Source organism: Gossypium hirsutum, chromosome D08 (genome assembly GCF_007990345.1).
Source record: "Gossypium hirsutum isolate 1008001.06 chromosome D08, Gossypium_hirsutum_v2.1, whole genome shotgun sequence".
NCBI classification, from domain to species: Eukaryota; Viridiplantae; Streptophyta; class Magnoliopsida; order Malvales; family Malvaceae; genus Gossypium; species Gossypium hirsutum.
Window position 1 is genome coordinate 52,568,195 of NC_053444.1, and position 25,291 is coordinate 52,593,485.

Genomic DNA, 25,291 nt, shown 5'->3' on the forward strand with positions numbered 1-25,291 from the left:
AACCGAGATGAGCTTCTGAATTACTATAAAACATGGAAAATGACACAGAGTAAGCATTTAATGCTTATTGAGTTCATATAACACGGAAATTAACTTACCATTCAATTGCATTTAAGGTAAGCATACAAAATGTATCCAAATCATTTTGGCCAAAAGCCTAAACACATATCCTCAACATGTTAATCATGTGAAACTCATGTAATATTTAATAATCATGGATGAACATAATCACTAATCAAGTTCCACATTCATGTATCATCCATCTCATGCTTCAATGTATCATGTATTAACATTTCCATGTATATACCGACAATAGTTCGTATTAAACTCATGTTGTCTCATAACAGAACATTGCCTGTTGAACCATTTAAAATATCTTTGGATACACGGGTAGTACATACGAAGTGTACAAAACTATAATTCGTCAATTCATATACATATGTGCTCATACGAGCATGTAAACGGGAATCTCTTCCAAGCCATATAACAAGAGACTCATATGAGCTGTATAACGGGAAGCTTATGAGAGCCGTAAATTAGGTAGCTCAAGAGAGCTATTAATCAGGAATCTCATACGAGCCAAATATCAAAAAGCTCATGAGAGCTGTGGTCTGTCCGCAACACATGCAGGACCACAACCAAAACAGGAACCCTAATAATATGTCATTTGTATCCTTTGAATTTTTTAGGGTCAAACGGGACTCGGTAATTTTTTTGGATGTGATCGATAATTATTCATGGAAATGTACAAATCTCACACAATAATATTCAATTTAAAACATAGAAATGTACAATTTAGTTACACGAACTTACCTTGACAAGTGTACGTAGATTCGAAGACTACTAATCCGATACTTTTTCTTTGCCTCGATCTAACTCAGTATTAGGTCTATCCAGATCTATATGAATGAATTTAACTCAATTTAATACAATTCATATTCAATCCAATCCAATACACATTTTTTGGAAAAATTACTATTTTTCTCCTATACTTTTAATTAATTACGATTTAGTCCCTAGGCTCGGAAAATAAAATTCATACAATTTAATCCTTATTCAAACCTAGCCAAATTTTCATATATATCAATAGCAACCCATGTATTTCACAAAATTCAAAATTTTTCCATAAATTTTTCATCTTTTCAATTTAGTCCCTAATTGACAATTTTATCAAAATTATCTTTACAAAAGTTGTTTATGTAACAAAAACCTTTCATTTTCTATCATAAAACTTCAAAATTGAACTATACTCATCCATGGGAAAACCCTAATACTTTAACAGTTTTGCAAATTAATCCTCGAGATAGCTAGATTAAGCTATTACGATATCGGAAACATAAAAATCATTAAAATCAGGACAAAAATACTTATCCAAATGAGAAAAATAAGCCTGCTAAAACCTAAGCTTCCATGGCTAGGGTTTCCATCTCTTTCTCGATGATGAAAATAGATTTTTTTTCTTTTATTTAATATTACTTTAAATCTTTAATTTCCAAAATTAACCTTAATAATTTATCAAATTTCCAAAGATGAATAATCATTATTATCCACTAACTCCTCTAAATGGTATATTTTCTATATAAGGACCTCCAATTTTAAATTCCATAGTTATTTGATACCTTTAGCTACTAGAATTTAACTTTTGCACTTTATGCAATTTAGCCCTTTTTATCATGTTAGACATATAATCGGTAAAATTTCTTAACAAAATTTTCATACGATATTTCTATCATATTGTAGACCATAAAATAATTTTAAAATAAATTTTCTTCCGACTTCAGATTTGTGGTCCCAAAACCACTATTCCGATTTTACTAAAAATGGGCTGTTATAACGCTACCTCAAGTTATTGGTGTTGAAGTATAGATTATATCATCTATTTTCTACATAGTTGGCCTCCATTTGGTTGCTTTCATTGGCGTTTCCCCACAAGGTGCCTTCACTATCATGTCATGCATTAGAGTAGGTTAGAAGGGGCTGATTTTGAACTTATGCCTTGGTTGAATTCATCTCTAATTGATTGAGCCTTTCAAGGACTTGTTGATACTTATCCTTGCTACCGACCACATTTACGGTTGATTGTTTAGCTCTGTATGTGAACTACTCAGCGGACCACATATAGGAATTCATTGCCATATCTTCGATAAGTTGGCGAGCCTTGACATATGTCTTTGACATGAACGCTCCTGTAGACATTCCGTCAAGACTTAAGCACAAATTTCAATCCAGCCCATTATAAAAAACTTGAAGCTGCATCTAATCTTGCAATCCATGATATGGACACTTATGTAGCATGAGTTTAAAGCGCTCTCAAGCCTTGTATAATGACTCCCCTTCCAATTGCCTAAAATTTGTAATATTCATACAAATTTTCATTGTTTTGCTTGGGGAAAATATTTTTCCAAGAACTTGCTTGCTAGCTTTTCCTAAGAGTTGATGGAATCTATCGGCTATGAATCTAACCACATAAACACATCATTACTAAGAGAGAAAAGGAATAACTGAAGATGGATAGCGTCATCAGATACCCCATTATATTTAAAGGTATCTCAAATAATTAGAAATCTCTTAATATGTTAGTTCGGATCCTCATTCATTAACCCTCAAAATTGAATGTTCACTTGTATCATTTGGATCATTGTCGGTTTGATTACGAAGTTATTAGCATTAATCATCGAATGGGTGTAGTGGTTATTGAATCTCTACTCACGAATTGTCGATGGGTTGATCTTTTTGTAGAGGTTGGGCATCTCTCAAATGTTACGCCCTCCTTGCATGTGTGATGATATGTTTCGATTCCGGCTCAAATGGTCAGACACCGTTACTGGTCTGAGTCATACAACAAAAATAAAAAATAGTTCAATCAAATGTTGATTCCCCAACAACGATGCCAATAACTTGATCGCCTCTCTCTTGATCGACGAGAGAAAGATAAATCAACACTCAGGAATTTAAAATAAGATAGAAAAATTACGGCTTTATTGCAAGTGTGACAGGTCAGTTGTAATATTTGTAGTGTTACAATGAAACACTAGAGTATTCAAAGGATCGAAACCATTAGAATCGTGGATTGAATTAATTTCTAAATATTGTGCGTATAAAACAAAGAGTCTAACCAACTAACCTCAAAATTTTATATTAAGACAAATCATAAAATTAATAGAAATTAATCTACTTTACTATTTAGCTAGCAAGGACAAATTGTAAAACATGCAAAGTTACGAATTAACTATTAAATAACAATCGGTGATTGGTTGACATTGATGTGGTTTACTAACCCTTGAATTAGGGATCCAAATTGCTTAAACTTCCAAAATGGCTTTGTTTTACCTCTTGGTCTCCACTTTGTCAAGTTAGACAAATTAATCTGGATTATCTCTCGATCTCACCGGTTAACCAGGGACTAATGAATTGTTGCCCAAAAAGATTTCCTCTCGATCTCACTTGTCTTAATGTTCCCTTAGAGTCGTCAAATCTAAGTTTTTAAGCTCATTCAAATTAGTCCAATTTATTAGATTTGGCCATTCATCCAAAAATCAGCTCACCACATCTCTATCAACTAACCCCTTAAAGGTTTAACTACTCATGTTGGAAATAAAATTAACAAATATGGAAATGAAAAGCAAAGAAGCCATTAAAGTAAAGCTTAATAAAATATAAAAGTTGAGATTTTTGTGCAAAAAAATCTAAAATGCATGTAAAGAAAAGCATTTAACAAGAAAATCTAAAGTAATAAACATAAAAGGAGCAAAATTTAACAAATACAAAGTAAAAGAAATTGAAATAGATTAAATTAAATCTGAAAATGTCTTACAACTAAGGTACATGGACTAAAATTACAAATAAACCTAAGCTAGATATAGTGATAACTAACTTAACTAACACTAAGAACAACTAAAACAAGAAGAAAAGTTGCTAGTAAATGTAAAATCTACAACTAAGGAAATGAAAATAAAAAACCCTAGAAGAAGAAAAAGAAAAGTTAAGAGAAAACCTAGAGAAAACTAAGCCTAAACTAAGGTAATGTGGCCTCTTCTCTCTCTCAACCAAATTTTTGCTGATATAGTAGCTATCCTGACCCACTTTGTGTACCAAAAATACCCTTGAACGGATATTCACTAATTGGTGCTTCGGGTGGACAAAGACTACCCTTTTTGTCCAATTTTGGCCCCTTAAGATTTCGGTATCGCGATACCAAGGAAGAGGATATCACGATACCTCGAATAGACTTGAACATGAGGGCATTCTTGGAGGGTGGATATCGTGATACCCAAAGTGAATATTGCGATACCACTGAAGGGTGGTCTCTAATCTTCGAGTCTGTTGGAGGTATCGCAATTCCAAGGTTTGGATATCGCAATACCCTTTCTTTTGGTGCCATTTTCGCTCGTATGTATCCACCAAGTATGAGTTTACAGGTATGTATCCACCAAAAGTGAACCCGCATGACTATCCACCAAATCTTTATGTTATATGTCTATTTGCAAGATTGCCTCAGACTATTTGAAATATGTTTATACGTAAGGCTATCTTCAGTGAGTTGTTTCAGTGCGAGTTGAATATTATGCTAATCACTCTTATGCGATTGTAGCTCATGTGCAAGTTGTTCATCATGCAAATCAATCTATATTTGTAAGATGTGTTGTAACAACCCGATTTCGACCCTAATCGGACATAGTGGTTTCAGGACCACAAATTTGAGTCAAAAAAATATTTTAATATTATTTTGTGTGTTTATTATGTGTGAATTTATATCCATGAAATTTTCGTGTTTTAATTTTGTTGTTTGAGTGCCGATTTAATAAAAAGGATTTAATCGCGTAAAATAAAAATTTAGGGGTTAAATATAAAAGCACCTAATTGTTGTTGTCTTTTTAAATGGGAGGATTTATGATGCAATAAGACCAAAATAAGGATAGTGGGCGACATTTGACAAAACTAACCTTAAGGTATATGTTATATATTATTATAAGGTTAATTTAGTAATTAGGTAAATTATAACATTATAATAAAATAAGTCATAAAAAGATGAAAGCATTCATCTTTATTAGCCGAATGTTGAAAAGGAAGAAACCATCCATGGCTTCTTAGGTTTCTACATTTACTTAGCTTGATTAAGGTATGTTTTGGTTTCAGTTTTTGATGATTTTTACGTTTTTGTGATCGTTGCTTTGAGTACTACAAGACCCATGCTTGAATTTTTGAAATTTATGATGATTTTGTGTTTTTCCATTGACAATAGCTTGTGATTTTATATGTTTGATAATGAAATGTGAAATATATGTGTTAGATTAACATGTTTTATCTTGGGATTTTTGATGAATTTGAGTAATTAGGGTTAAATTGTGAAAATAAAATTTTTGGGGACTAAAATGCAAAATAAATGAAATGCATGGACTTGTATGAGTATAATAAAGATTCGACCTAAGCATAGTCTGGTCAAAATTTGAATGTTTTGTGTAATTTGGACTAAATTGTGAAAAGTGTAAATGTTAGAAGCAAAATGGTAATTTGCCCATTTAAGTGTTTTTGAACTAAATTGAGTGACAATATGGTTGAATAAGTTTAATTTGAATATGTTTAGATCAAGAAAAGAGAAATTCATATTTGGATCGAGGGAAAACTAAAGTCGTCGACTAGCCGTTCCGTTCCGTTTTACATCGCTGAGGTAAGTCTATTAGCAATTTAATGTTATTAAATCAGAATATATATCTATCATACATTTAATAAGCTAGAATTAATAGTATATAAATCGAATAGAACTTTGTGATTTTCATATGTATTAGCCAAACATATGAATTGAATTAGTTAGATTCAAATTAGTGGTATAACTTACATGTATATTAGCTATGGTATGCTTTAAGCTCAATGAAATGAAACTAATAGTAGAATTTACATGGTTAAAGTTCGAATGTATGATACAAGTTTATTGAGTTGAACTTAATATTATGAATTTCATATATATATGTGTGTGTGTGTGGTTCGAATATATATTCAAGTTCTTGAGTTGAATTTAATGTATGAATTTTATATACATATATGGTTCGAATATTAGTTACAAATTCCTTGAGCTAAAGTTAAAGTTGTGAATTGTACATATATGTTCGAATGTGTGTTTGCTATGAAGAATTTAATATAATTAAATTTTTACGGTGATACAGTTATTGAGTAAGACTTATGTAATCATAAAGAATTATACGAAAGATCATCTTTGTATCTGAGATTTTCAGACTTTACGTCTAGCAGACTTAATGCTGGTGAAATATTTCAGACCTTACGTCTAGCAAGTTTAATGCCGGTGTATTGAATTAGGCTTCAAGCCTAGCAGGCTACGTGCCGGTGAATTTGTTCAATATATGTGTTTAGAAAGTTTATGTTTATTGTCAATGTAATGTCATATGGATTGTAAAAAAATTTAAATAAACAGGTATGTATTATGATATATCCTATTCGATTTTGGGGTAAGTATATTGATTGATTGTATATAAAAGTGATATTGATAGGTATATATATGTATTTGTCAAATAAATATTCGACCTTATGCTACAGTAGTTTAAATTCAAAAGTTTATATAATGTTTATTAGATGTAATGAAAATGTTCTAAGGTTAATAAATGTTTAGATAATAATTATATGAGGTACTTACGATTTTAATAAATTTACTTAAGGAATTATATGATTCTTATATATTTTTGTTATGCTAAAGACTTACTAAGCTTTATAAGCCTACTTGGTGTGTTTACGTTTCTCTGTTTTATAGACTTTTAAATCAAACTTCAAGCTCGGGGATCGTAAGAAAAGTTCATCACTCTATCTACTGTTTTGGTATTTAAATGTTTGAACTCAACTTATGACATGTATAGGTTGGATGATATTTTGAATGTCGCATTTTAAAATTTTGTATTTATAATTAATAGCCATGCGAATGTGGCTTATTTCCTTACAGTTGAGTTTGTTTTCAATTCATATGTTTTGTACAAATGGTTTAAAACCAAGCTTATACTTTGGCATATTTGATTTTGGTTTAAGCTTATGATATATAAATATATGTTATGCATATGTCTTGTTTTTGAATTTGTTGATTCGGCTATGGAGTTAGTTATTTGGCCGAATGTACATGAGGTTGAATGACATTTAGTTTGAATGTGTATGGGTTATAATAAATAAGTTGGTATTAGTCAAATATGTCATATACATGTAATATGTTTTGAATTTGGTATTATATGAATTCTGTTATGGCATATAGGTAAAAGGTTTAGCATGTTTTAGATGAAATGGTTGTTAAATTTAGTTCATGAAAAGGTGTTTATATTAACAAAATGTTATGAAATAAATTAGTAATTTGCATATGTATATTGGATTATATGAAATTGAAAATCATGTATAATTTGGTATTAAACTAATTATGAGTATGAGTATAGTTGACATGTAAATTGCATAGTCAGCTTATGTTTCTTTTAAAATGGCTATAATAGTATATTCATTTGTGCTAGTTGATAAGATATAATAGTATATTCATTTGTGCTAGTTGATAATATATAATAATGTATGTTTTAAAGCTCTTAAATAATATTATATTTATGTATTTAAAGTAAATTTGAAATTTATAAACTATTTACTTATACGTTCGGGTAAAGATAGTAATGTTAAAATGAAAATTTTTGGGATTAGTATTTAAAGTATTATAATTTTAATGGCTGACCGAATATGTGTATATGAATAAATGAGTAGTTAAGTTCAGGTATATTTTGAGTTAAACTAATAGCATGTGAATTGTTTGAATTCTTGAATTCTAATGAATGTCTGTTCTGAGTTGTGTTTTGTCCGGTAATACCTCGTAACCTTAACCCGGCGACGGATACGAGTTAGGGGTGTTTCATGTGTAGAAGCACTTGTCGTGCCAATGTGAGTGTGGCGCCAATATGTGAGCTATTCCAAGGCAAGTTGTGTAGATGTGTGAGCTATGTGAATGTGCAAGCTTTGTCTAAATGGGATCTCTGACAAGCCTACAAGTTAGCCAATGTAAAGGAAAGTATTAAATCAGTTAAAGTTGTAGATATGTTGGTCGATTTAAGTTTATACTCACTATCAAGCTGTTCATCTCCTGTTCTTTTACGATAGATTATTATGTTATTAAAAAGAGAAAAAAAGTAGAAAAGAATATATAATCATAAATGGAGTAGGTTACAGTGCCAGACTCACTAAATTCAACACGAAATTACCTCGTTCCTTTTTCTTGTTTTCAAGAAGAAATCTATTTGCGGGAAGTGGGAGAGGGACTAAGCCAGAATCTTCAAACTTTTTGTGAGCCTGTTTTCGTTTGTAGCATGTACATGCTAGGGGAATCTGTAAACTCGAGTTCTTACGCTCATACTTGTTATGTTTTTGAACTACGAAAATGATGTATTAATTTTAATGTCTTAAATTATGTAAAAGATGGATTTTTATAAGAGTATCTCACTCTAGTATATGTAGTTTATTTTGGCTAGCCTTTATCGAATTTCAGGTAATGTATGATATTCTACAAGTTGTTTGTATGCACGTGTTAATGCTTCAAGTCAGAAATTAGTTTTGTGTAACCTCCCCGTTGGTTGATCATCTGGCCAGGCGTTGGGTGGGGCTATTACAAGTTTCAACCCCTTCATAGCTTTCCTTTTTTTCTTCTAGGTTCCTTCACCCCCATGCTCTACCAAAAAAATAACTATAAGCCCAATTCCCTCCAAAGAAGTTATCAACGAGTTTCTAAACTTCAAAATGTTTTAATGGGTTCTTAATATAGCAATATTGCAAACTAAGTACTTTCATTAGCCAATTTATCAATTTAGTCATTAGATGTTAGTTTCGATAAGATGTAAATAATATTTAACATATAAATTAAAATTTAAAAACGTTTATATATATTAAATAAACAATTTGAATTTTACTTGTTAAAAATAGAATTTAACAGCATTATTATTTTTAACACGTTATATTCAAATTATACAAATATACACATGTAAAAAGTTTGATTTATGTATGCTTTATTGTGAAATTCGAGCTAACATTAAATGCTTAATTAGGTTGATGGGACAATCTGATTTATATTATACTAATATTTCGAAGACTCAATTAAAATATCCTAAAGTTTTAAATCAATTTAAAATATGAAATATAGTTTGTAGATGCTTGTTTTTGGTTAGTAACTATTCTATTAATAGTAGTTCCGGTAGACTTTGTTCTATGTAGGAGCACCTTTAAAAACAATTACCTTTGAGAACAACTATCTTTGGGGAACTACCTTTAGTAACTATTCTTAGACTGTTCCACTCCTGGGATGTCCTAGAGAGTATGGTTTGGAGACTCAGATGCAAAAATGGTAAGAAGCTTACTTAACCTTTCTTTGAAATACAAGTATTTCATTCTTATTTCTTTAATTAACAAACGATGAATGCTAAAATAATTTAAGAGGGTGTAACTTTCATGTAACCGTTATCATACAATTTTAACACATTCATGTCCACTTTCTCTTCATAATCATTTCCCTTTTAACTTTATTTTTTCGAAGCCTATAAATAAATCTTTGAATGTTTCATTTGGAACTTTTTGATCTTTTGGCAAACTTGGCACTTTAAAATTCTCTCTGCAAGTTTCTTTTTACAGTCATAACAATCATCGTAACTCTTATATTTCTCAGTCGCTTATTGCTCAGTCGCTTATTGCTTCCATCACCAATACCTATTACCGAACTTGTTCTTCAGAGTCTACTCCGATCTTCTTCTCCATCATCTTTCCACAACATTTCATTTTGTTAGATAGTAGCTTTTCCTCACTTTATCAAAATATCCTTTTACATAATTTAAGAAAGTTTAATGAAATTAATCCATATTGAAAAGAGCCAACAATTTGAGCGATAGTAACAATGCTAAGGAGAAGAGATTTAACAGCTAGCTCACTAATGGAATTGTCCAAGAACTCAACAAAACTTCTCTAAGGCCTAGTTTAGAAATGCTTCTTAAAAGTGATTTTTGGAAAGAAAAAAAAACTTTTGAGTTAAAATTTTCAAGTTCTGAAAAAAGTATTTTTGGCCAATTTTAGCTTAGGAGAAGTACTTTCTTTATAAAAAAGTAGCTTGTTTAGAAATATTTTTATTCCAAAAATACTTTTTATCTCAAAAAGGTTTTTAGAAGCAATACTAAACTATGCTTTTAACTTGGATTAAATAATTTATGGAGTTGCGTCCAAGTACTTTCAACTTATGGTGAATGCCATTAAAAATTGTAATTTTTGGCTGCTCTCAAGTAAAAAGAATTTTAACGGTATGAAAACGTGAGATAAATAATGGCAGTCAAAAGCCCAATAACCTCGGTTAAATCGGCCCAAAATAGACGTTGGATTTTTTTCCTAATTAAAGATAAGCTTAAATAAAAAAAATTAGCCCCAGCACTTTTCTATCTAGACCTCTAAATTATTATTATTTATTAAAAATGGTATCTAAACTTTAATTCTTTCAATTAAAAGGAATTCTAAAACCAATTAAAATGTGATATGTAGCATTTTTAATTAAATCCACCTCACTGTTCTTGGAGGATCAGTCTGTTGGGAAGACCAGTATAGTCACTCGCTTCATGTACGTTCTGCCTCCATCAACGATGAGCTCAAGTCTTGGGAGTTGGGACGCTGATTTCGTCAAGGTCGATCAAGCCATGCTCTTCGACCTAATCCTGGTACCTCTGCCTTTGTTTGATGAGAATTTAAAGTTTAGTTCGAAATTTATTTATATCTAAGGGTATTTCTTTTTCCCTTCTTAAAAATTTTCAATGTGCTTGAGAACATGCATGGGGTTGTTGTTGTTGTTGTTCTTCTTCTTCTTCAACTGTTATGTTTTGTCCAATAGTTCTAATGTTAATATATATTTTTCTTCATTAATTATCAGCCTGTATTTCTGGATGCGATTTTGCTACATTGAAGTGGAACATGTAGGAAAACAGAGATCCTGCTAAAGTCAAGTTAAAGAGCTTCGATTCATGTTTATTACAGTGCAACTCAGAACTCGTGGATCCTGCTATTTTTTATCTATTGCCAAGCTACCACTTTTACGGCTTATAGCAAATGAATTTATTGAAGTGGGAGAGGGGATGGGGCCATGGGAACTTGGTGTAAGAACACTGGTGAGGAGCAGCTGTGAGGGTGGAGGGATAAAAAAGACAATGAAACGAGGGATAGGAGAGAAGGAAAAAATAATAATTTAATTTAATTACTATTAAATTTAAATTTTTATTTAATTAAAATGCCATGTGTCATTTTGAGAGTTACTTCTACGGAGTTAACAGTTTAGATCAAAATTAGTAATGAAAGTAAAATTTAAATATCACTTTTAATAAAAGAAATAATTTAAGTACGTAAGTGAAAAAAACTATAATTCGGGTCAATTTTTTATTTAAGCCTAAAAAGTAACTTGACAGAATGTTTTGACTCCGTCACGTGGTAGAGTCCACCGGAGGACCGGTCGGTTGTCATTTTTATCCACTCAATAATACGCCACGTGTCGAAATAGTCAACGCCTCTCCTTCAATGACTTGGCGTGGCAGTGAAATAGACTGCAAAACCGTACCGCTTGTTGGCTTCCACTTTCAGAAATAAGTCCCTGTTTGTCAAACGGCGTAGTTTCTTTTAGCTATTCCTTCCCTTGGACTCTCCCACCCAAAAGAAAAAAAAAAAACACTGGAAACTCAGATCTCTGCCATCTCTATCGGCTCCCTGCTATGGCAGTGACCTCTGCTGCCGCCGAGAGGATCGATCTTCCGCGGTCTTCTATGGATCGTTCTCTTTCTAAAGCAGTCTCCGACGACGTTTCTGATTCTTCAACTTCGCCAAACGATTCCTCGCCTACCCACACGCCTGATCGCAACGATGCTTCCAATGCTTCACCCAACCCTAGCTGCAAAGATGTTGATATTCAGGTTCTTTTTTCTACCACTCACTTTTAGCTTAATTCATTTCCCTGCTCCCTTTACAAAAAGTCAGGAAGAAAAAAACGACGAGAAAGTAGATTAGGATTATGTTTTGAGTTCAATTTTGCTAATTCTTGATTATTATGCCCAAGTTCTAGAATAATCACCAACATTTAATCAAATTTACTTCAAAATTTTTTTGAAGGTTGCTTTTGCCAAACTTTCTATTATTAGAATCCTATTGAAGCTTTCATGTTTTCGTGGTGAAATTCTGAAAGATATATGATTTTTAAATAAAATCCAACAAGAGGTAGAAAAGAGGATGGCTTATAAGGAATTTGATCGATGTAGTTAAACTTGGACTAATTAGACAATCATCGAGAATTTAGTTTTCAAGAACTGAATACTTCTAGAACTATGGCTAAATCTGATGCTTATGAATTTCAGTCTCAGTCAGCATTGAGGAGTGAAGAATACCGCCAACTGTTTAGGCTTCCACCTGAAGAGGTGAGCATCTTTAGTAACAAGCTGTTAGCAGTTCTCCTCGTCTTGTCTCCTTTGTATTTTGTTTTGACATTCTTTGGCTTGTAAATGCTAAAATTGTTTCTTGTAGTTGTGTGAAAATATATTGCCAGTTTTGTATTTTAGAAGTTTTGAGCGCCTAAACATTCATGTAGAATACTCACCAACCCAATATTTAAAAAGATAAAGTTATTGGTTAAAGATTCAAAAATGCTTGTTCATGCTTTCTTTCCTACTTTAGTATCTAAATGTCATCTATTGTTATCTTTAAAACTTTTTTTGAAAATTGAAACACTTTTCTTTTAAGTTCAAAATAAATGTGTTTTCTCGTCTTTAGTCTATTTTTGGTTACCATGGGTAAGTAGATCTCTGATCCTCTCGTTTTTGTTTTAGAGTCTTTGTTCTGTAAATGAATTCATTCTTGGCATGATTAGTGTGAGAGAGATAATAACACATTGCGTGCAAGTAACTCCTGATACCTAACATTCATGTAGCATTGATGCTATAACCAATCTTTTTTAGTTTCTTTTGGTGATGGATTTTAAAATACTTGCTAATTGAATTGTTTTTAATTTGAAATTTCTCTCACCGTCTTGCATTTTAGAAATGCATCATAAAAATAGTTTTAAACACTTTCTTTTCTCCTCTGCTGTAGTTCCTTGTCCAGGATTTCAACTGTGCATTCCAGGAGAGTATTCTTCTTCAGGTAATCTAGATCTTTACAATGACTTTTACTGCTTTTGTTCTGCTGCATCTGGTAGTTTTTTAGCTAGGCACATCACCTTATGTTCCTTTTTTCAAACTGTGGGAGGTTTTTTTATTATTAATTTTTTCTTGGGGGTTGGGGGGCGGGGGCGGGCTGGTAGGTTTATATTTTTCAAATATTTGGCGGCTGTATAAATCTGTTCCCCTCTCTAATTGCCTTTTGCAGGGTCACATGTACCTGTTTGTTCATTACATTTGCTTTTATTCCAATATATTTGGATTTGAAACAAAGGTATTCCTCAGAAGTTAGTATTATTCTTTCTTTGTTTTCCAGTGTCCTATTTCCCGGGAAACTGTTTTAACTTTTTACGTAACATGGTATGATCATGGAATATTGTATGAGTTCCTTTTGCAGAAAGTAATTGCCTTCAATGAAATTACAAGTGTTAACAGAGCAAAGACTGCTGGAATCTTTCCTAATGCAATAGAAATTTTTGCTGGAGGAAGGAGGGTACTAGTACTTGCCATGCAGATTTCTTCTATGTGCTTGTTTAAGTGTGCATGCATTAGTTCTTCTATCTGACTCGACTTTTTGATTTGGGCAGTACTTCTTTGCATCATTCCTATCTCGTGATGAAGCTTTCAAGATCATTAATGATGGATGGTTGCAGCATGTCAATGGAGCCCAAGAAATTACAGAACAACAGGTATCTTATATTTCACAGCTTATATATTGAAAAGATAGAAAAATCATAGTTTTTTTATTGGAAAAAAATCACAGCTTAGGATTACCATCGAAGGGGATTTTTCTGCTTCTTACTTTAAGTAATTCACTAGTTATGCAATAAATGTTAACAAAGTCATTTAGCCCTTCATACAGCATACTTGCACATCTTAAATGTGAACAACTGGTTTGTCAGTGTTTGCGCTTCATTTAGAGGTATTTTGCATCATATGCTGATTTCATAATCTTGTTCTTTATCTATATGTAGAATTTCAGTGAAAATTTTCATTCATTCAGTAAGATTTAAGACATTTTCCCTGTTGAGATGTTCTGAAAACTTTGAGTTTCATAGGTTAGTAATAGCAAATTGTATATTTATCCCCATCGGTTATTTTCATATTCCATTTTTTTTAGGAATCCATGACTGAGTCCAGCACCCAAGAGAATGGCTTTGTTGCAATTGAAAATATCAATAGCTCACTAAACCCTGTAAATGACACGGAATCTGCAGACAGGTATTCTTTATGAGCAGAACAGTTTGGGAACTTTCTTGTGAATTCCTTAGTGTTTTTTTTATATGGATGTGAAACCGTGAATTATTTATTGAAGTACATTTTTTCATACAGGCAAGAGGACGCTCCCACTTCTAGTGGCTCTAAGGTTCCATCCACTACTGACACTAATGCAGAAGTAGGTAGTGGATCAGTTATAAATAGTGGGGTTTCAGCATCAGAAGGTACCTTTTCATGGAAGCCAGAGAATTGTGATGCACCAAAGGGTTAGTTAAGGCAGTTCTGAATTTTAACTTTCTCATATTTTTCATCGTTTCTAGTTGTGTCAGTCTAATTTCACACTTTGCTACATAGAAAGTTCCTTGGTTATGTATTTAATGTTATGTGCGCACCCTACTCCTATCTGATTGGATTTCACTTCTGGCCCTAGACTGGTGATTTGGATGATTAGAAATAGGGAAAAGGTGGGAAAATAGAGAAATAGAGGGAGTATAAATTGAAAACCAGAAGAAACAAAGAACCCGGGGGGGGGGGTCAAGGAGAACAATAGTGGAAGGAAAAAAGTGAACTTGATAGAGAAAATTTTGGGATAAATTGCCAAATCCATATGGCTCAAAGAAACAATAATTCCAAAAGCTTCTCAGAAGCTTACAACTTAATTTTATATGCCCTATATAAACCCGATATCATTGTGAAATTCCTAATATAACCGCAAATCTGGTAATAATCTTCAAAGGTGGTTCCAACTCAACTTATTAGGAGGCTAAGGGAAGTCTCGACTTAACTGGTTCTGTAGGTGTTGAAGTAAACATAATGGATAGAGTATGGAAGCTCATCATTTCTTGTAGAAATGGGCAGAATCATCATCATGTTGTTTGCAAATGAGGGTATATGTGGCAAGAGAATGTAGATGTGTTTAGTGTTGTACCATGAAGGCTTATTTAAATGCACTTTTGGGCTTTGGCTGTAGAAAATTTCAAGTGTGGGAGGAAAGTAAACTGATTTTCTTTTTCGGATTCAGATATAGACATGAGGCCATAGATTTTCCACTTTCTTCCTCTGTGCTGAGGGATGATATGCTGCGTCTAGCTAGTCTCATTTTTATATATGATACTTCACGTTCATTTTTGTAAATGTCATTGTAATCTATGTTTTTTTTGCCAGTTGCTGAATGTTTTACCAAGGTTGCAGAAACAAAGTTTCCGGTACTAAATTGTGAACTCATTTTCCTAAAGTTCTACCATATTGCAAAATATTTGTAACATCGGTATGTTCTTTATTTATTCTGAAGTAATGTTTCTTGGGCTGCAGATTAAGGTAGAGGAGTTCTTCAATTTGTTTTTTTCGGATAATGCTGTTAATTTCATTGAATCTTTTCATAGAAGGTGTGGAGATAAAGGTAATCTGCTCTGAACTTTCAAGAATTATGTAATTTCCAATTATGCCTTTTAATTTATGTTTGTGTTAAATTTTTTGATTATATCAAGTCATAAAAGTGATCTTTTTTGTACATATGCCTTTATGCTTAATAAATTGTTATGTTTTACAGAATTTAAGTGCTCTTCATGGTGCCCTCATGACAAATTTGGACATGTCCGTGATGTGTCATTTCAACATCCAATAAAAATATACTTTGGTATTAGTCTTTTTTTCTTCCTGGAGTTATTATTTTATGCAGAGATTAGCATCATTTCTTATACTTGTTGTAATTAATTAAAAATTTTTGAAATAAGAAGAAAAATCTTAATGCCACAAAAAGCTTATTTTTCTTTGTTCTTTTGATGGATTTAGTATTGGTTAAAGTATCGAGTCAGTTTAATGCTGCCTTGACTGTGTTTCTTTTGGTGTTAACTGTTTTTGTTTTGATCAAGGTGCAAAATTTGGTAGCTGCCAGGAGGCCCAGAAATTTCGAATTTACAGAAACAGGTTTATTATATTTTATGGTGCCTTATATGCTATTATATAGTTGAAGGCACTGTTTATTTGTTATTGTTGTTTCTCATTTAAGAGGACGCATCATTGGAATGAACCATTTTCTCTTGATACCTTTGGTAGTTGAAAACAACAAATGAAATTTAACATGTGTAGGTCTAAGTATATTATAAAACCAGAGCCATTCGTATGTCTATAGTTTTATTTAATGGGAAATATTATTGAAGTTGCAGTTGTTGATGCACTGAGCTATCCAAATATTGCTGTTTTTGGGTCATATGCTAAAACCAAAGTTTTATCTTAGTAGTTTTCTACCCTTAGATTTCACTAAGTAGTTTATTATTCCATGCATTTAAACACACTGCTCAAACTAGGAATAGGCATTACCTTATAATTCTTTGAGTTGGCTGCGTTTTTTTTACTCCTTTAGATCTTCTATATTATTTTTATTCTTGTATATATTCTGACAGTACCACTTTTACTTTGGACAGTCACTTGGTTATAGAGACATCACAAGAGATCAGTGATGTACCATATGGAGATTATTTCCGTGTAGAGGTACAAGCTAGACCTGAGCTCCCTTGAAATGCGTTAACGTGTAAAGTGCTCTTCTGCTCTCCATTCCCTAGTTTGCCACTATTAGGCATAAATTATCCTGCTATAAGATTATGTGTCAGAATTTTCAGAAACAGAGGAAAATTGTATTTTAGCCCTTCAAGTTGAGAACTAAATACAAAAGCATGATGTTGTGTCCACATTTTGTTGGTGTATGTTCATGCAATATATATTGGAGACAAATTTGTCCATTGCATTTCAAGAAGTTTAGGTTGGTAATTTTCTTGAGCCAAATCTTTTTTTGCCCAGATTTGGTCAATGTGCTAAATTAAATCTTGGTTTAAGAATCATTGATAACTAAGCATACAAACTGGCATGTAAGGTTTTGAGCTAACTTAAATGCGCATTTTTTTACTATCAGTCTACTCTGGTATTCTTCTTATCAGGGTATATATCATGGAGAGTAGAAGACGCTAAATATGAATACTTCTAAATTGTGGAAGTTCATGAAAACAAGTTCTGTTTTAGTTGTTCTGAAATATTCCTTGTTTTGTGCATAATCTGTTTTTTTTTTGGCACTTTTAGCTCAGTTGAAATGTTTCTAATATGTGCTTGAAGTTGCTGTGTATTCCAGGGGCTTTGGGATGTAGAAAGAGACAATGATGGCCCAAAAGAAGGCTGCGTTTTGCGGGTTTATGTTAATGTGGCTTTTAGCAAGAAAACTGTTTGGAAAGGTTTGCCTTTGCTGAATGATGATGAATCTCTTGTTTATATAGAGTGCTCTTTTATCATTTATGTATTTCTTGTGTCGCATCTTTGTATTTTGATTTGCTGAGTTTCTATTGTTATCGACTCCTGTTACAAAGACTTTACATTTACGTGTCTCATATTATCATTGCATCTGAACTATTATAGCCGAAGTGCCAAAAGGATTTCTCCTTTAAGAATGAAAATGATTATTTATTGTTTGTGGAAGAAGGAATTATTTGGCAAGAAATAAAGAAATAGGACTTTCGAGAGTGCAAAATCTTTTTGTGATGCTTCTAAATTGTTTTGAACTTGTCAATCGGGCTGTCTTTTAAACTTTGAAGATGAGTTCCAAAGGATGTATGGTGTTCTTTTTCTTGAACAGCTTACGTAGTGGACCTTTTGCTTTTATATAAATGAATAATGATTATACTTGTTCATTTTCCTTCATCTGATGCCATGCACATGGGACAGGGAAAATAGTGCAGTCTACTCTTGAAGAGTGTCGAGAAGCATATGCAACGTGGATAGACAGGGTATTATATTTCTCTTGTAATTTTATGTTTTATTTTGTAAATTTTGTTTGAACATTGATCAAAATGATTTTTATCATTAATGTTTCAGGCACATGAATTGTTGAAGCAGAACATTGATAAACAAGGAGGTTCATAATTCGACCATCAGATTTTTTTTTGAATAATTTCATCTTAATGATATTTATGATCTGAGCAGTTATGCACATGTTGGAGTTACTGACATAAGCTCCTTTGTTTGAATCAGGGGTAAAGCCTTCTGAAAGCTCAACTGGAAATGGTGAACTCCAAGTCGAAAGGGAAGTGGCTACCACGGAACCTTCAGAAAGATCTCATACCTTAAGTGATCCAGTAAGGACATTGCAGATGTCTGATTCTCTGGATGTTAACCAGCGAATTGGGAATCTTTTGCAAGAAAGTTTGACTAGTGCTTTATCCATTGCATCTTTGTTAAGCGAGTTTGCGAGGAAATCCTTCTCATACTTGAAAAGCCAAGGCCACATTTCACTAGTCTTAGCTGTTGCCTTCACTGTGATTCTCCTGATGCAGGTCTATAGTTCCCAGTTAACTTATTACCTCTAATTCATTGGTTAAGTGATTTTGATAATCGTACCCATAGCTAGTCCCTAATAACTAGTCATTCTGGATTTTATCATTCTCATATAGTATTGTTGGATCCTCACGACTCTCATTCCTCCTTTTGGTTTCTAACTGCAGGTAAGCATTGTTGTGCTATTAAACAGGCCACAACAAGTGCATGTGAATTACCCAGTTGAGTACATGGGTAGCATGATGAGAGGTGGTGGAGGCGGAGGTGGAGAAAGCAGAGCTGAAGCAGTGGCTTGGTTGGAGAAGCGGATGCATCACCTTAAAGAAGAGACGACAATGGTTGAAGCTCGGCTAGAGAGGATGTGGCATGAGCATGCTGCTTTAAAAGCAGAGTTAAAAGAATTAGGGTATCCGAAGAAGCATAATAGATAAAATCTAACATGTATAGTTTTTTTACAAATGAGTATTTTTCATAGTAAATCATGAAAAATCAATACGTGCTTTTCATATAATTAGTATATGTATGTAGAAGTCTGAAATTGAAATCATATAAACTGTTTGGTTGATAATGAATGAATGAAATAGGGGTTGGAATTTATTTGTGATTGTAATTTTTCTTTTGTCAAACTTAGGGTCGTACTTTTGTTTTTAATATTTATGGAAAAGCCTTTAATTGATCATTATTCATATTTTTTGAAATTATAATAAATAAATTAGGGTACTTAGTTAACAAATTTGTGCTTTTATATATATTTCTGATTAGAAACAAATATTTTAAAAGAAGTATGATCAAATAAGATTACAGTTTTTAAAACAATGTTTTTTTAATGCAAATTTAGATTTTAAATTTTTTATTTTGAAATCAAGTCGTATTGAATTTTCAAATGAAAGATATAAAAGATTTTGTTCACAAAATTTAAATCTGAGATATTAATCAACTCTACCTAATTTTGGTATTTTCTATGTGTTTTTATGCACTCTCTACAGTGAGCCAAAATAAATAAATAAACATCGTAGTGCAGAAAAAGAGTCAGATTAGGTTTCTCTCTCTCTTACGCTTCTATACTCTTATCTCTTTTGCGGCTAGGGTTTTTCTTTCTACTGCACCTCTCCTAACTTTTTTTTTTTAATTATTAAAAGATTGGTTTGGTTTCATAATATAAAAATCTAATGGAAGTTTTGTTAGAGTAAGGGATTTCGTGGTTATTATAAACGAAAGATTCTAAGGGTTTGGAAGTGGTTAGTGTGGATTTTTCATTCAAGAAAGAAATGGCTGGCTTGAACCCTTTTGATTTGTTGGGGGATGACGACACTGGGGAACTATCATTGCTGATCGCTGCTCAGCAAAAGGCTGTCGCAGCCACTGCTACTGCTGCTGCCCCAAAGAAGGGCCCAGCAAAGTCTCAAGCTAAGACGCAACCTGCAACTCAGGCTAAGCTTCCCTCCAAGCCTCTCCCTCCTGCTCAGGCTGGTGAGCTTTCTCTATTGAAGTTACTCATTATTTTCAGCTGTCTGTGTCGGGTATTGAGTTTAACCGATTGTCTTAAGCTGAAGTCTTCTTTTCTTAATGATCGAGTTCTTTTCTTTTCTTTTTTGTTTTTTTTTTGGGGGGGGGCGGGTGAGAGGGTTGAGTGGGTTTAAGTTCATTATACTTCCGTTTCATTTCTTGTAAAGGGAAGTTGGGCTCTGATTGTTAAAGAGTATTTGTTATCCGTTATTTACTTGGAATATAATCATTGCGAGTTTCTTATTTGTATAGACTTATTTCTTATAGTGAACAGAGCAAAAGATTCCGAAAAGCATATTGGTTTTCTTGTTGTTCTTTCTTTTCTAAAATGAAATCCAATGTTGTCAAGTTGCACTCAAGCTGCTAGAATCCTTCTATTACCTTAGCCGCCTAAAAGTACTTGCTTGAGTGATATAAGGCGCAATATGTACAAGTGTATGTGCTTGTTTGTTTTATATATATGCATGTGTATATATGTGTATATGTAGGTGTGTGTAGAAGCTTAAGATATATGGTCATGATAATAAACTCTTAAGATTGATCAACTTTATTCTCCTACAAAACATGAAATTATAATTTTTTGTTGGCCAATATGATTGGTTTTCTTATGATCTCATGTCTGTGTTGGATAGTTGAGCATTGAGAAGTGGAGTGGGAGCTAGCATCTTAATCTTCTTAGTAAATGTACAATTAATGAAAAATAAGTAAAAATGAATGAAACTAGTGCGAACTTCAATCAAGCCAATTGCTTTAGTGCCTATCATCTTATGAAAAAATGCTAGTAGGCACATGTATGCGCTCCTAACCGAATGCATCTTGCCCAAAGAGGTTTCGTGGCGCTTTTGTTGTTTGATGCTAAGGTGCATGCCTTAACTATAGAAATTTAATCAGAATGCAGCGGGGAACCTTGTCTTTTCTGTTTACTCTCTGAAAGTGTCAGTTGGTATTCCATCGAAACTGAGATTTTTTTCCCGAAGTGTTTACGCATTGGTATGAATTTTTGTTTTTAGGGAAGTTTGATAGTTGTATAACTGATCTCATCTTGATAGTTATGACAGTTAACATTGTTTTATATCTAATTGTCAGTTATGGTTTCTTCCTTTATAGCATAAATCATATAAACCTGAAATTTCTGTATTTGAAGATTTTGTTTCTTGAGCTGCCTTCAAGATGAAGCTCTTAGCTCTCTTGGGCTTATCACTGATGTCAGTGTTTTTAATTCCTAAGTGAGGGAGGCAAAGAGTGAAGGTGCTCGTGGCGGAGGTCGTGGTGGGCGAGGATATGGACGTGGACGTGGTGGTAGTGGTAGTGGTGGATACAGACGTGATTTTGCAAATGACGAGAACTTATTCAGCAATAATGCTGTACCTGAAGATGGAGAGAGTGGAAAACCCTCTGAAAGGTGTGGTTATGGTGGTCCTCGACCTTACCGTGGTGGTCGCCGTGGTGGTTTCAGTAATGGGGAAGATGCAGATGGGGAGCGACCTCGCAGGTTGTATGAACGCCGTAGTGGGACAGGGCGCGGGTAAAAAAGGAAGCTTTTGTTTAACATTAGCTTTGATATATTCTGCATATCGGTATTTTAGCCAAGTCTCAAAGCTGATGTTTCTGTGTTCTGTTCATGTCTGCAGAAATGAGCTCAAACGTGAAGGCTCTGGTCGTGGTAATTGGGGAACTCAAACTGATGAACTTGCTCAGTGAGTTATCTCTAGTAGTTACAATCACAACCTTCAATTTTATTGTAAATCAATAAAATATCACTTTGTTTCACTCTTCTTCCCTTATTATAATCATAAAATGAAAATGAAATAATGTATTTTTATTGTTAAGGGTGACTGAAGAAGTTGCCAATGAAGGTGAGGGGAATTTAGGTGATGAAAAGCCAGCAGGAGAAGATGATGCTAGAGATGCTAACAAGGAGAGTGCTTCAAACGAGCCTGAAGAAAAAGAGCCCGAGGATAAGGTAAAGGGTTATTGACGTCTGCAACTTTTGTTAATTATATATGATAGCTGCTAATTTGGCTATTACTTTGTTCAACCTTTCATATTGCATTTTTATAGGAGATGACTCTTGAGGAGTATGAGAAGGTGCTGGAAGAGAAGAGGAAGGCTCTGCAGGCTCTCAAGATCGAGGAAAGAAAAGTAGATGCCAAGGAGTTTGAATCTATGCAACAGCTTTCAAACAAGAAAAGTAATGATGAGGTCTTCATCAAATTGGTAAGACCCTTCGATTCACTTTGAGAAATTCATCGTTAATGACTCCATCTTATTATTGGGAAAATATGTAGTATTAATCACTTGTTCCCTATAATTGGCTTCTACAGGGATCTGATAAAGATAAGAGAAAAGAGGCTTATGACAGAGAAGAGAGAGCAAAAAAGGTACTTTTACTTATTTTTATTGATCTGTGTCATATAATTTGCCTTCCCTTTTCCAGTTTGAACCTCATTTGTGTGATTATTTTGTATTTAAGGACCTTAGTTTATACTGATGTCAAAGTCCCTTGATTTAAGAAGTAGTCCTATCTCTTCCATGATTAAAGCTTGCATATGTGCTTTCTCCTTTTACCGGTTTGTGCAAGTTTATCTATGGCTTGCATTTATATTTTTTGCTGGCACGTACTGATGATCCCTATCCATGTGGTGGTGGTGGGTAGTCTGTCAGCATTAATGAATTTCTGAAGCCCGCTGAAGGGGAGAGGTACTATAATCCAAGTGGACGTGGGCGTGGTCGTGGGCGAGGTTCAAGAGGATTCGGTGGAGGTAATGCAGCAAGAGATGTGGCGGCACCATCCATTGAAGACCCTGGGCACTTCCCAATTCTTGGGGGCAAGTGAAGAAGGGAGATTCCTTTAGAACCCGACATATGATATCCATGGGTTTTATTGGATTTTTAGGTACTTTTAAATTTTGGGCTGGGAATAAGATAAATAATCTGGTTTCCTGTCGCCAAAGGATCTCTGAATTTTATGTTGTAAAATGTATGTTTCAGGGTTTTTCTCTTTTTGTTTTTTGGGGGTATTGCCCCCACTATTGTTATGCTTTGATCGTACTGTCACTGCTCACTGCTCACTGCTCACTGCTCAGTTTTCTTTTGGAATAGATGGAACTATTTTGCTACTTGTTTTCGAGCACTTTAGCAGTGTTTGCACCTGTTGCTCCCCAGAATCTAAAGATGAATGAATAGCGATGCAGGGGAAGTAAAGCCTAAGATTCTCTATTATAGGGGTGAGTAAAATTCGATTCGACTCAAAAAAATCGAAAAAAATTTTGAATTTCGAGATAAACGAATCGAGTTAATTGAGTTATTCGAATCAACTCGAATTTTTTTTTCAAATTTCGAGTTCAAATCGAGTTGAGTTTTCGAATTTGAATAATTCGAATAATTCAAATAATTCGAATATCAAACTATAATATTTTATATTTTTACCTTAAACTTTTAAATTTTTTTACTTTTCTTTCAAAACTTTTATTCTTTTTAACTTACTCCCAAAAATTTTACTCCCCTCCTCTCCTAACTCCTCAATTTACTCAAAATTCATTTCCTATTAAAATTTTACTCTCCTATCTATTTTTTCTCAAAATTTTACTCTAAAAAACTCTCAAAATCTTTTACTTTTTCCTAAAATTTTTACTTCCTCTCACTTTTTTTCTGAAACTTTTATTTCCTTTTCATTCCACCTCTCATCTACCCCAAATCTTCCCCCTTCAATTTTTTTTAATATTTTCCCTCTAAAATTTTGCTCTCCTATTTACTTTCCCTCAAATTTTTATTTCCCCAAATTTTTTATTTTCTCCTCAAACTTTTACCCCTCTCCCTTTAGTCTCAAATAAAAAATCAAAATTATCAAAAAGAAATCACTAAACATAAATAGTAATAATTTTATTTATATTTACTTTTTATATTATTAAATTAAATTTCACATTTTATATTATTTATATTATTGAATTGTTTAGTCATATTGAATATTTATATTAAAATTGAATTATTAATTATGCCATAAAATATTCGTGTTAAAATTTTATATTGGTATCAATTTCACATTTTATTTTTAAAATAACTTTTATTAAAAAATCATATTTTTACATTTAATATATTTTTTAATTTCAAAATACATAGTGACAAGAATCTGAAGATAATTGAAACAACTAAGCAAGCAAAGAAGCTAACTAGTATATAAAAAATTAATAAATAAATTATAAGGTGATGAAAGCTAATAAAAATTTTGATTAAGGTGGACAAATTTTATTACAATAGGTGATAGTGGTTACAAGGACCCAAAATTATTTTTTAAAATTTAACTCGAACAAATATATTCGATTCGATTCGAATTCCATCTCACTCGACTTGATTCAAGAAAACTTTAGATAAAGTTAGGATGATAAAATAAGATTCGAAAACTTGATTAACTCGAAAATTTTCGATTCGATCGAATGCTTACCTCTACTCTACCGTACTTCTGCCATGGCTGCATTGCATTGTCTCGACTCGTCTTCCATGAGATGAGATGAAGCCAAATGCTTTTAGATCTTAATCGTCAATGCATTTGAACATCTGATTACTGTCTTCAAATTATATTGTTTTACATAATCTTTAAATCATATTGAAACGATTAGTGTAAAAGCATAGACGCAAGCAGCAGCATCAGCAGCGACATTGAAGCTTAGAAAGTTGGATCAGATTATTGTCGGATTTGCGTCATGAATCTGCCTTGTTTGCTATTGTAAGTTGTACGTTTCAGGGAAGGGTTGCGTGGTTTAGATAACATATGAATCAAATTTTTATTGTTGGCTTACCTACTCGAATTTGAAGTTAAATATTTAAAATATGTGAATCAATTTTTAATTATATCTATTTATTGCACAGACAGTTTTGATGTGATGAGTAATAAAATATTTCTTTTAAATTTTATCATATTATTCATTTTTTTAATACGTTACTTGTCGATTGTTCAAGTAGTATGTACATGTATGTTTAAACTTTGATCTACATATTTTAAATACGTTTTATATCAAATTTGACTTAGAATTTAATGCTTAATCTGACAATTAAGTTAATAGAAAGATTTTATTAAT

At 32.8% G+C, this 25,291-nt stretch overlaps 2 protein-coding genes across 7 annotated transcripts; both read left to right on the plus strand.

The window, feature by feature from the left end:
• The first annotated feature begins 11,573 nt into the window (after positions 1–11,573).
• On the plus strand, positions 11,574–19,307 carry LOC107900809 (protein VASCULAR ASSOCIATED DEATH 1, chloroplastic). 5 transcript variants are annotated; one of them, XM_041098355.1, is made up of 19 exons: positions 11,574–11,939; positions 12,378–12,437; positions 13,108–13,158; positions 13,384–13,449; positions 13,573–13,668; positions 13,763–13,864; positions 14,296–14,396; positions 14,508–14,659; positions 15,558–15,598; positions 15,705–15,792; positions 15,943–16,029; positions 16,265–16,319; positions 16,796–16,883; positions 17,515–17,614; positions 18,102–18,163; positions 18,252–18,291; positions 18,408–18,511; positions 18,616–18,709; positions 18,878–19,307. In XM_041098355.1, exons 1-19 carry the CDS (start codon positions 11,742–11,744, stop codon positions 18,934–18,936), a joined length of 1,644 nt encoding a protein of 547 aa, XP_040954289.1. In that variant the 5' UTR covers positions 11,574–11,741; the 3' UTR covers positions 18,937–19,307. The 5 variants fall into 5 exon arrangements, with proteins under 5 accessions (XP_040954289.1, XP_016682012.2, XP_040954288.1 ...); XM_016826523.2 differs by lacking the exon at positions 18,616–18,709 and having other exon boundaries at positions 11,575–11,939; XM_041098354.1 differs by lacking the exon at positions 18,616–18,709 and having other exon boundaries at positions 11,579–11,939; positions 16,817–16,883.
• Positions 19,308–19,480: 173 nt separating this feature from the next.
• LOC107899894 (RGG repeats nuclear RNA binding protein A) lies at positions 19,481–23,335 on the plus strand. Of its 2 annotated transcripts, none has more exons than XM_041098356.1 (7): positions 19,481–20,180; positions 21,444–21,741; positions 21,848–21,913; positions 22,047–22,179; positions 22,278–22,433; positions 22,541–22,597; positions 22,873–23,335. In XM_041098356.1, the coding sequence occupies exons 1-7, from the start codon at positions 19,979–19,981 to the stop codon at positions 23,050–23,052; spliced, it is 1,092 nt and encodes a 363-aa protein (XP_040954290.1). In that variant the 5' UTR covers positions 19,481–19,978; the 3' UTR covers positions 23,053–23,335. The 2 variants fall into 2 exon arrangements, with proteins under 2 accessions (XP_040954290.1, XP_040954291.1); XM_041098357.1 differs by having other exon boundaries at positions 19,661–20,180; positions 22,690–23,335.
• The last annotated feature ends 1,956 nt before the right edge of the window (positions 23,336–25,291 follow it).